We start from the raw sequence: 12034 nt of genomic DNA on the forward strand, positions 1-12034 counted from the left end.
CTTGTAGCTCATTGGCGTATAATATACGACGTGTAAAACGTGGCCTTTGCAACATTGTTGCTCGGCGGGGCACCTCGCCACTGCCGACACTCGACAAATGACTAAATTGCCTCGGAACCAATAACGGTAAGATACTTCATGTGAGATAGTACGTGTAGGGTAACGTTTATTATTAAGTTTTTTTAATAATTACTAATTTGCATTTTAAGGAATGATTATCGTTTATTTTAATGTTTTACGATGAACAAATTAGTTGAACATTGTTATTAACATCGGTGATATAAATTGCAACGATATTTATCGATTTTTTAAGAGTATGACGAAAAAATATTTTGTTTAGTAAATTAATTCCTTATTGGCGAGGAATTTACGAATATTTCCTGCATACAACTGTAGAACTCAAGGTAGAGAAATATCATAATTGAAAAAATCATTTAAAAATATTTATTACAGGAAAATTATAAAAAAAAAACCATTGATCATGGTCACACGAAACATGAGGTAACGTCAGAGATTTTAACTTGTAGAATTTCTACGTATAATTGACTGCATCCTTTTCACGATGAAGAAATCCGTTTCATAATTATTTATGCACATTATTATAATTTATTACTATGTTTCATCTACTGCTATAGAAAGCAGTTAAAAGTTTCTACTAATTACGTAGAAAATGTTTGAATGATGTTTACAGGATATAGTAAACAAATTATGTATTTGATTTATGGAAACGATGCAATAATATATGCGAGAAATATCAACCAACTATAGGGGCCTTATTGACAGCGTAAACTCGTAACTCGTGTTACGTTATCTTCATGAAATTACCGTCGAATGGTATTCTGTATGACAATTTCTACTGTGTTAAACGTGACACGTTGAGTTACATACTGTTAAAATAACATGTGGCGTAGAGAATAAAGCCTCAGTGTATTCATCAATTTGTTCATCAGTATAAGAAATATTAAACTAACCACTTTCAACTAATTCCTTTAAGGCTATGTGAAATCTGCCTTGGTAAGACAACCATAATTATAGGTGATTTACATGTAGTTATAGTTGTCACGAAGATACAGAGTGAAACTACGCGACAATTTACAAAATTACTCTAAATACAATAGACATTTGATAAAGCGAGCTTAAAATGGTCGGATACGCGGCGGAGACGGAATCACGTAAAACTTCCATAAAAATCAAATAAATACATAAGCAATATAAAAAATGATAATGTCTTTTGATTTGCCCATAAATATTGTAACAGACACGGAGACTAAAAAGGGTTTCTCGACCCCACGGAACCGAAAGCCACGCGGCTCGTCCGGAGCCCACTATATTTGCCGGGACGATGTACGCGAATGCAAAGGGCCTTATTAACAGAGTCCTTGTGAATGATTGATGTGCCGTGTTTTGAAAGTAAATACTTTAGGCAAAAAGTAAAATATAATGAGTCACACAGACCGTGTGTAGGCATTAATATAACGTGACAAATGACTGATCATTGCTGTTTAAATGGGCCATTACACACGTCTCGACGGTTTTTTGTGTGAAATTAAGATTAATATTTGGAACAGTGTTGTCATGATTAAGATGGTATTGCATTATTGTTTTTTTGGTACATTTTTTAACTCTGACGCGACATTTTATAATACACATATACATAATACACGATACACATTCCTCGTTTGATGGTAGGCGTTGCGTCTGCCCACAGTCATGTATTAAATGCTACGTAGCGTTTTTATCATGAGACATCAAACATTTCAATGCAAAGTCATTCAAAGCCATGAACCCAGCACTTCTTTCACAGTGCTCATTAAAGGCCAGGAGGTTCAGAGATGAAGACTGTTATTCGAGCTAATATTTAGATTCAAATAGGGCATTTGAATATGTTTTATTTAGTGCATTTTTTTTATCTGTAACAGTAATTAGTACAAAAAAAAGTCGTTTTGTGAAAACAGCATTAAAATTCGATCAGAAATGAGACAGTTGTTCACATTTCAAATATTGCATGCAGGAGTGGGCGCGAAGTGGGGATATCACTCCATCTCTTTCTTTTGTACTCCTTCTATTTCCCGATCACGTCACATGCAAGTATTTTGTCCCTTTTCTGTATATTTATATGGCTCATAACTTGGATATTGTTCACCAGATTACAATGATTTCTTCTGTTTTAGAATTTATACGACGTACACATTTTATAAAAGTTATAAATAAAAACAAATCAAAAACCCTACTATGTTTTTTCCTCAATAGTTATAACAAAAACGTCGCAGCGATCATGCATCGATGATGCATATCTGCACTTACATCAGTCCAAGAACAATCGGGACTTTCAACAATGACTAACGAAGTTCTCAGAAGCAAACTGTGATCGTGGATAGTAACATAGGTCGTGTCATCTGACGTCATACTGCACACGACCTTTCGTTTAATCATTCCGTCATTCGTTCGAGACTAATGCGAAATGCGCGACTGAAAAAAGACAAGTGCGTAAATTGTTTTAAATGGGCAGGTAGGTCCGCCCGGCTGACCTACAGACGGTCTGTTATTGCCGAAAACGAAGAAAAAATTCACAATCTTTTCGGGGTCCGCCGGTGTCGGCCAAAAAGGAACACTTTAAAAACTTTATTGCTTTATAAAAACATTAAAAAGTGAAATCTTAAACTTATTAACTTTTTTTTTGGAATTGGCGCTTATACTTTTTTGTGAACGCATTATTTCGTAAAAGCAATATTGTGTTACGCTAAAACATTCAAAATACTGTTTTTTTTTTTAATTATTTTAGCTTCTGCTTCAATGTGATAAGAACATTACAACATATTAGCAAAAATACCAGAAGCTAAACGATTGCCGCTCGCAAAACTGTGGCGGCATATATACTAATCTACCGATTTCTACCAACTTTTTACTGTAAATTGACTAAATTTCCTAGATTAGAGTTGGCAACACTGAACTACAGTATAGTACTATGAGGTATTGCATTTAATGGTGTCTGCGCTTAGAATGTGGCAAAAAAACGAGATACGTGACTGAGGCATCGGTCTCTCGACCAATCACAAACATCAAAATTAAACGACATCGAACTACGATTTGCATTTTATCGGACTTTCTAAGGGCTGATGGTTTTACCTTTTATTCATTAACATTTGCAGCGCTTGAGGCGATGGACATGCTCGTCTCAACATTCAATTAAATAATAAAATAATATATTAATATTATTTAAACGCGACTCTACATTTCGTAAACACAAAGAACCGTATTCAAAATAACCACTCGCGCTTGACCAAATTTTATAATTTTTACAATACCAAAGCAAGGTTAAAGACATTATTTGGTCTGGACTAATTAGTCACGTCAAAAACGAAAGGTATGTATATATTATTCATTTTGTATAGTTTGACGGACGTCATTATGCAGTCGATACGATTTTTATACATTAAGAGCTAAGGCTGATTAAGATAAGGTTGATTTTTCAACCGTGAGGTAAAAGTTATTCACATTTCGCAGCATAAAATACAACGTGACTATATTAATAACTAGCTTTTGCTCGCGGCTCCGCCCGCGTTATAAAGTTTTTCAGGCTAAAGTTTTCCATTATAAAAGTAGTAGTTTCCCGGGAGCCTATGTTCTTCCCAGGGTTTCAAACTGTCTCCATACCAAATTTCATCTTAATACGTTGGGTAGTTTTTGAGTTTAAGACGTTCAGGCAGACGGATGCAGCGGGGGACTTTGTTTTATAATATATTTTTTAGAACTTTTTAAGAGGAACAATCCCATCATACATCATTGTTGCATAACTTTAACCGTTTACGCAGCGCACGCAACGGAAGCTTTCAAAACTAATAAATTGTCCCCGTATTTGCAACGTGTTTCATTACTGCTCCGCTCCTATTGGTCATAGCGTGATGATATACAGCCTATAGCACCCCACAAATAAAGGGCTATCCAACACAAAACGAATTTTTCAGTTCAAACTGGTAGTTCCTGAGATTAGCCATTACTGCTCCGCTCCTATTGGTCATAGCGTGATGATATATAGCCTATAGCACTCCAGGAACAAAGGGCTATCCATCGCATAAAGAAATTTTCAGTTCGAACCGATAGTTCCTGAGATTAGTCATTACTGCTCCGCTCCTATTGGGTATAGCGTGATGATATATAGCCTATAGCAATCCACGAACAAAGGGCTATCCAACGCAAAAAGAATTTTTCAGTTTGGACCGGTAGTTCCTGAGATTAGCCATTACTGCTCCGCTCCTATTGGGTATAGCGTGATGATATATAGCCTATAGCACTCCACGAACAAAGGGCTATCCAACGCAAAAAGATTTTTTCAGTTTGGACCGGTAGTTCCTGAGATTAGCGCGTTCAAACAAACAAACAAACAAACTCTTTAGCTTTATATAATAGTATAGAAGTATAGATTACAAGTAACTTTAAATTATTAATATTCAATTGCTTACTGTTACCTTCCGTTGGGTTATATAATAATACACAATATTATCAACCCTGTCTTACTGTCCAATTGTTAGGCACGGGCCTCCTCTACAACAGAAGGTCTAAGCGTTGGTCTACCACGTTGGCCTAGTGCAGACCTCACATTCCTTTCAAAATTGTTATAGAGAACTTCTTAGGTATGCAGGTTTTCTCACGACTGTTTCCTTCGCCGTTATAGCAAGCGATAATTCACAAAAAATACACATATCGTTATCTTCATATCATTATCGTTATATCTTTAGAAAAGTCTGAGGTGCGCGTTCTGTGTTTTGAACCTGCGTACCTTCGTCTCGGCAGACCGTGCCCCTCCCAACTAGGCTATCACCGCTTTTATTCAGGTTATAAGTACTGATTAATTTCTGATTGATGTTATGGATAAATACCTAATTTTTATTTGACGATTGAAAAATCAGACCTTTAACTTCTATTTATATTGACTTCCACAGTTACAAGTAATTTCGCCAATATTAAGTAGTACATTCATAGATAGCACACCTTTTTCCTTTTTAGGGGTAGGCAGAGGTGTAAATTGTAACACAGCCACACCGCCAACTGTTATGGTGTTTATCGGGCTCATTTCCAGAGCCCGGACTGATACACCGACCCAAGATTCGAACCCGAAACCTAAGCGCGACAGTCATACCGCGCACGCGATGCTACTACGCAACCAAGATAGTCGGATGTGATAATAGATATTAAAAACGATTTTTTTTATAAACTACTGAACGTCCACTCACCGGTTCTGTGTCTCCTTGGTTGTCCTTGCCGAGCCCTTCGCCCTTCGACCAGCCCATTTTCTCCAAAAGTTTGAAGCCTTTGTTCTCGGCTGGTATAAACCTGTCAAAAATAATGGGACCCCCATAACAATCGAAGCGTATCGAAATATCGGCGAGATATCGGCAAGTTATAATCATGACGTCAAATATGTCTATTCAATATTTATGAAATTATCGACACTGTAATTATTTTATAAGTTTTTATATTTATTATAAAAAAATAATAATTGAGGAGTGTTAAAACATGTACAGTGGCGCCATCTGTTTTCACATTATCTGAATCTCCTTACTCACTCCGAATTGTCGGCGAAATAAAGATTGTGATATGGAAATAGGCGAAAGGGGAAGGAGGTTATTTGTCTTATTTGTTTATTGATCTTCAGAAATCTTTCACGTACGCACGCACGCAAACGTTTTTTATACTTACAGGGACATACAAGGAGGCAAATAGTACATCCAATTTTGGTTCTGTATATTTCATCACATCATGTAATGGGGAGCTTATTGCCTTGTTAGGCACAAATTCTCTACTCCGGCCTGATACTGAGTGTCCCGCGCCGCGACCCGTCAAGTCTATCGTAACGTCGACCACAAAATTGTTTTTTTTATAATTATATTGTACAAGTCAGAATCAACCTGTTATAGAACATGGTGAATATTCGAAATCATTTCCGTTTCCTCCTCACTGTGACGCCAACTAAAATAAATAAGCATACTAACGTGTCGAGATCGCTGCTGTGCGTCTTCTCGGCGTGGTGCGAGGAGCCGACGGCGTGGCGCCGCGCCTGCGCCCTGTCGTTGTACGCGACCGAGTCGATCGACAACTGCTTGGGCGCGTACTTGTTCTTCAGCCGCGCCAACTCCAACTGATGCTGCTTCTGAACGTTGCACGTGCGTGTATACGCTACTTTTTGTTTCTCTTGCGCTGTTTGAAAAAAGTAACACTTTTAGAATTGAAATGATACTTAAGTAATATATAGCTGTGTTTATATTCTCGCTTGCCCCATATTTCAGCAAGGGACGGAATTTACATGACGAACATTTTTATTGACGTCTCAGCCTGCCCCTTCAGCGATAAAGGCGTGAGTGTAGATGTGTGTGATTCTTATATAAAAATATGTTTTGGGATCATATTTAGCACATACTAGTTCGTTAACCGAGCCAGAACCAACTGTTGTTTCTGAACGCAGCAAATGCGCGAGTCTTGTGTGAGCACATTAGGTTTTCACGCTTGCGTTTCAAAAAAATTACCCCGCTACTGGAATGGGGTATGATTCACATATAAAATATATATTTCAAGTTTTGATTTTAGTCACCAACCAACAATTTTTAATGTAAAGGCTGGCGTTGATCTGAGCAGAATCGTAGTGCGTCCGTATACGCGGTGATACCGCCCGGCTATTACATATACCGACTTATTCATAGACGTTTTTTATCTAAGGACGGAGTAAAGCTGAGTATTGAGTACAACAATATTAGCTAATCACAACGGCCCTATGTCTACGCACTACGAAGGCTGCCATGCCGTCAGCACTGAGAAACAGACTTGTTTTATGAATAAGGGGGATAGTGATTATAGTTAGAGTATTTACTTTCCATGATGAGTCCCGGTTCGCAGTGGCCACACGTATCATTCCCCGGGTGGATGTGACACAACAACTTTGTCTCTCCCAGTTGTATTGTGCTGCCGTGCATTACCTACAATAAATAACATGTTAGATTTACCGTCATTTTCAACAAACGATCCCAACCGCTTTTATCGATCTATCTCAAAAATTGAGATTGGGATCGTTTAGCGGCTGTTAGGAAAAAAAGTTAAGTTACAAAATATTAGAGACTAGGTGTTGCTCGCGGCCTCGTCTACGTGAAAAGCTCTACCTGCTACAAATTTCCTTCTTACTCACAGTACCATCTGTACGACGTCAGCACCATTTTCCTTATAAAAATCAAATTAAAAAATTCTTGTGTTAACTGTGGGAAGTAATTAGCGAGATACAAAATAGCCTCTATATCAAGCAGTTCCTACGTTTACTCCTAGCATCTAAAAAATTTCACAAAAAGATTGACATTTATACGTAATATTAGTAAAGTAGGATATTTTTTTGTTCAACATAAAATGTTACCTCCATAGGCACGCTAATATCTTGGCTCTCTGACATTCGAATGCCGTTCAGCACAGTCCCGTTCTTCGATCCCAAGTCGGTTGCTAAGTATGTTCCCCTTGCCATATCGTATTTTATGTCCAAGTGATTCTGTAATAAAATAAATGCTTTACATTATAAAAAAAAAAATACATTCGAATTGAGAACATCCACTTTTTTTAAATTGTTTAATAAAAACTATTAAGTCTTTTTGGTCAATAATAAGAACGAATTATGGTTAAGGTAACGTCTATAGCCTAGTCGGGAGTGAAATGAACTGCCCAGACGAATGTCTACAGGTTCAAAACACCTCTGACTTTTCTAGAGTTACATACGTGTGTTTTCTTTGCGAATTATTGCTCGCTTTAACGATGAAGTAAAACATCATGAGCAAACCTGCATACGTAAATAGTTCCCTATAGCACACTAGGCCAGCGTGGTAGATTAAGGCCTAATTCCTCTCAATAGTGGAGGAGGCCTGTGCCCAGCAGTGGGACAGTATATGATTAACATTTTTTTTTGTATAGAGTTTGTTTCTGGGCCAGTGAGCGAAGAAGTCTAGCATAGACTCTATCCTATAAAAATCCATGATTATACCGCATCGTTTATAACCGTTAATTTGTTAAAGTACACCCTTATGTATGCAAGCTATGTTTACATAAGAGCTGATTTGTCACATTTAGTTTCAAACTATATTAACAAACATGCCATAATATTGGAACTATGGGTGGACCTAATAAATAAATAATAGTAAAACAAATTGTAGGAACACACACACTTGCGCAGCTATGTAAGTGCACATACGTAGTTGTGTGGGAACGCTGTCACACCATGCCTCCCATATAAAAGCGATGTGCGACTTTGTTAATTCAGTACGTCCACTAAATTCTTACTATTACCACCTAAGTACGCCGATGTGTTTTAACTTACTGTAGAACTTTGAAAATCAATACTAATCAGTGCCATCCTTGAGTTTAATTTATATAAGCTAGGATTCTGACTCTCATAACTACAAACTCCAACACCAACCCTACACAAATAGTGTCTTACCCTAGATACGGCATGGTCGTTGATAATAATGACATGCTGGTCGCCCTCTCTGCCGATAGTGCCGCCATCTTTCGTTATCAGAAATAGATTTCCCACCTTCAGCTTAGTTAGGTTCGTCTCTCGAACGATCACCCGCATCGACGGCGGATGATGTTTGGCAACTGATTCTGAAATTGAAATAACATTTTAATGCGATTTTGTAATGTACCTAGTATTCTGTAAAATATTATCAGCTCTTTGTAAATAGTAGTGCCGCAAATTAAACTCTTTTGATATACCAAAGATATAGCAGCCCTTTCAAATGAATTTCAAGAACAAAATCCATGTAGATCATTCTGTTGAAAGTTTTCATGTAGCACCATCCACAAGATTTACGTGTTAACAATAAGCCTAGCTCAGGGTGCCGTTTTCTCCCCAGCAAAACGGCGCCCTAACCGTATTTTTATAAGCTATCTATTCAAAATTTATAATAGATATCCAAAAAAAATTTACAACATATTTCTGCAATATGTTATCTTCACTTTAGATATTTTGGTAGTGAATTTTTTTTAAAACGGCCTAACATTTATTTTTAAAAGAAATTATTCATAAATATTTGCATGTCTCTCCTGTATGTGTGCTGTAAATGTATGGAATAAATGCCCAAAGGCATTAAATCACGAGAGGGTCTTAAGGTATAAAAGTCCTGTAATGTATATCTAACTCCAATTACCATCATCACTATCTGTGGATGTGCTAGCTTTGGACTTATTAGTTTCATCACTGGATGCTTCACTCTCTGTTTCACTGCATTCACCATCTTCTAGCTCTGGATCCACAACATTCTTCTCTTTATCTTCATCAAGTCCTTTTTCATTACTTTCTTCTATCTTACTATCTGATGTTTCTTTTGTCTTATTCAGTTCCCTATCAGTTTCTTCAGCTTGATCATTGTTCTCTATATTTTCGACATTTGTTTTTGGTTTCTTTGCTATTTTCTTCTTCAATACTTTTTTCCTTTTGGGCTTGCTTGGTTTCTCATCTTCTCCCTGTAATAACATTTTCAAGTTTGGCATTGAGAAGTTACTAAGCACATTTTATTTACCGAAGGCAATTCTGCCTCGAAGTGAAACCTGAGACATGTTTTTCGTCAGGTTGTCAATATCTACTTCTTTTTTCTGTTCCTGAAAAATAAAAAAAAAATAAAAGTAATTAAAATTAAATTATTAACTTTTTATAATTAAGTATAAAATGTTCAATTTTCTCATACAAAATTTTATACCCTATTGAGATTTATGTTTAGTATTTAAATACATATTATATTATATTTTGTAAATTGTTATTTATAAATAATTTCAAAAATTTAAACAGGAACACTCATTGCATTTATGAATGTGTATTCATACCTTTTTATGTTTTTTAGCTTTTTTCTTCTCATGAGCAGCTAGAGCTGGATTTTCAGCACTTCTGTCAGGGTACGAGTGGAATACAAATGACTGCTTCTCATCAGAATAGTAGTAGTAGCATCCAGTGTCTGTGTGATAATATAGCCCCAGTTCCTGAAAATAATAATAGGGTTTTGAAACATTTCTTTTTAAATGACCAATTAAACCAAACTCTCTCATTTATCCTCTAAGGGGTAGGCAGAAGTGCAACCAGGGCAAAAACTTTTTACTACATGTGTTCCATTTCATGATGTGGTTGAGAGCAAACTGATAACAATGAACAACTAAATGACAAGTAAAGCTAGATGCTTGCTTCATGGTTAATATCTCAAACCCCATTAACAACACTATTCAAACTGAGTGCACCTATGAGTCTTTAAATTTACCCCCTTATTCATAGACGTTTTTTACCTAAGGACGGAGTAAAGCTGTGATAACAAGTCTGTTTCTCAGTGCTGATGGCGTGGCAGCCTTCGCAGTGCGAAGACATAGGGCCGTTGTTATTGGCTAATATTGAGGTATCTCAATATAAGGGGGTTAGGCTTTAAATTTTGAGTTACAATATGATGTATAATCTTTATAATATTATTTTATAATATCATTAACAAATGACACTAGACAATTAAAATGATAGCAAAGTAAATAAAAATCATGACAAAAAAGCCTCACTCACAGAGTTATAATAATACCCAGTCTTATAGTCATAGTACATTCCTGCTGACTCCACATACACCATGCCAGTCTGCTGCAGAGCACTCTGTGCCACCTCTTTAACCTGCTCTGCTATGCTCTTCTCACCACTGTCATTCTTTAAATCCCATCCTGTTTTTTCTGAATCAGTCTTTATTTCTACATTATTTGATTCCTTTTTTGGTTCAGCTGAGTCTTTCACCTCAGCTAAGTTTTCGGTTTGTGTTGACGAGTCTGTAGTATTTTTAATGCTTGTTTGATTATCAACTAGTTTTGCGGAGCTGTGATTATCTATGCATATTTCATCTTTTGCTACATTTTCTTTATTATGTGTTACTTTCTGAAACAGAAAGACAATTTTTGTTATCACACTTTGAATGTAACGTAAGTAAGAAATAAATATTAATAAAGTAAAGTTGTATTCATTGTTTAGACTAAGGCTTCTCTGACTTTTGAAATCTAAATTTCAATATAAAATAAAGGAAATTAAATATAAATATACAGCTGCTTTTGAAATATCTATTTAGAAAATTATTTATTTATATTTTTGCAATATTTTATTTTACCATTCCTTTAAGATCCGTTTTCAGTTTCTTGATCATAGTATTTTTTCTATGAATGCATAGTCTCATTTTAAAAATTAGTTTCAATACTTCTGGTCTGTACTTAAGCGAAATACGAAGATTTCTCATGTTTATTTTTTTCATTTTGTGTTGCGTCTTGTAGATTCAGTCATACAAAGAGCATATTATTAATTAATCTATCAAACTATATTATTTATTATATTAATTTTACACTTCAACATTCAGTGCATTGAATTCAGATTATACAAAAACAGAAATCACTTATTTTTCATTTGATTACAATGAAAATTTGAGGTTATGAATTATGACGGATGACATTTGATCGATAGTGAAGTACGTAAATAAAATCATTCGATTAAAATTTTTGGACAACAAATGATAATTATTATTTGTATTCGTTGTATGAATAAACGCGTATCTCAGGTATTAAAATTTAAAAAATATAATATTTTATTATTTTTCTAACCTTATAAACAAAATTGTTGTTGAGATTTTATGACGAAAAATATACGTTCGATATTTATTTGGTTTTACAATTTAATAGATTTTCTTACTAATTCGTTATAGGCTTGTACACACACTCATATGGCTTACCTTGTGTACTCCATCCCATCATGTAATAAAGTATTGTCATATCAGCCACAAGTTGTATAATCGAAGTCAATATCATTCTACAAGACCTAGGGATAATCGGTATGTATTTTGAATAATGCATAAATGACAATTGCTTTTATGGTAAATGATTGTATGTGGTACTAATGAGTGAATAATTCGATTATGGTCACGATTCTGGTCTCCATCACTCGTCGCAAGTCAGCTGTATTTTTTTTTTATTTCATTCCGCCCATAGACTAATATATAATACTGGAAATAGA

General features: G+C 35.6%; 1 protein-coding gene across 2 annotated transcripts in view; it reads right to left on the bottom strand.

Moving 5' to 3' along the window:
* LOC115443249 (angiogenic factor with G patch and FHA domains 1) overlaps positions 1 to 11464 on the bottom strand; it is a 29964-nt gene extending 18500 nt beyond the window's left edge. The window contains exons 1-10 of one of the 2 annotated variants that reach the window (XM_037439359.1): positions 11142 to 11464; positions 10559 to 10915; positions 9847 to 9999; positions 9574 to 9624; positions 9174 to 9489; positions 8462 to 8628; positions 7394 to 7522; positions 6863 to 6968; positions 5991 to 6195; positions 5232 to 5331 (exon numbers count right to left, since the gene is read on the bottom strand). In XM_037439359.1, coding sequence (XP_037295256.1) covers positions 5232 to 5331; positions 5991 to 6195; positions 6863 to 6968; positions 7394 to 7522; positions 8462 to 8628; positions 9174 to 9489; positions 9574 to 9624; positions 9847 to 9999; positions 10559 to 10915; positions 11142 to 11282 — 1725 coding nt within the window. In that variant the 5' untranslated portion in view covers positions 11283 to 11464. Of the gene's footprint in view, positions 1 to 5231; positions 5332 to 5990; positions 6196 to 6862; positions 6969 to 7393; positions 7523 to 8461; positions 8629 to 9173; positions 9490 to 9545; positions 9625 to 9846; positions 10000 to 10558; positions 10916 to 11141 lie in introns of both variants that reach the window. The other variant, XM_037439360.1, reaches the window with a different exon arrangement.
* Positions 11465 to 12034: the final 570 nt, after the last annotated feature.

The sequence above is a fragment of the Manduca sexta genome, chromosome 16, assembly GCF_014839805.1.
Source record: "Manduca sexta isolate Smith_Timp_Sample1 chromosome 16, JHU_Msex_v1.0, whole genome shotgun sequence".
NCBI classification, from domain to species: Eukaryota; Metazoa; Arthropoda; class Insecta; order Lepidoptera; family Sphingidae; genus Manduca; species Manduca sexta.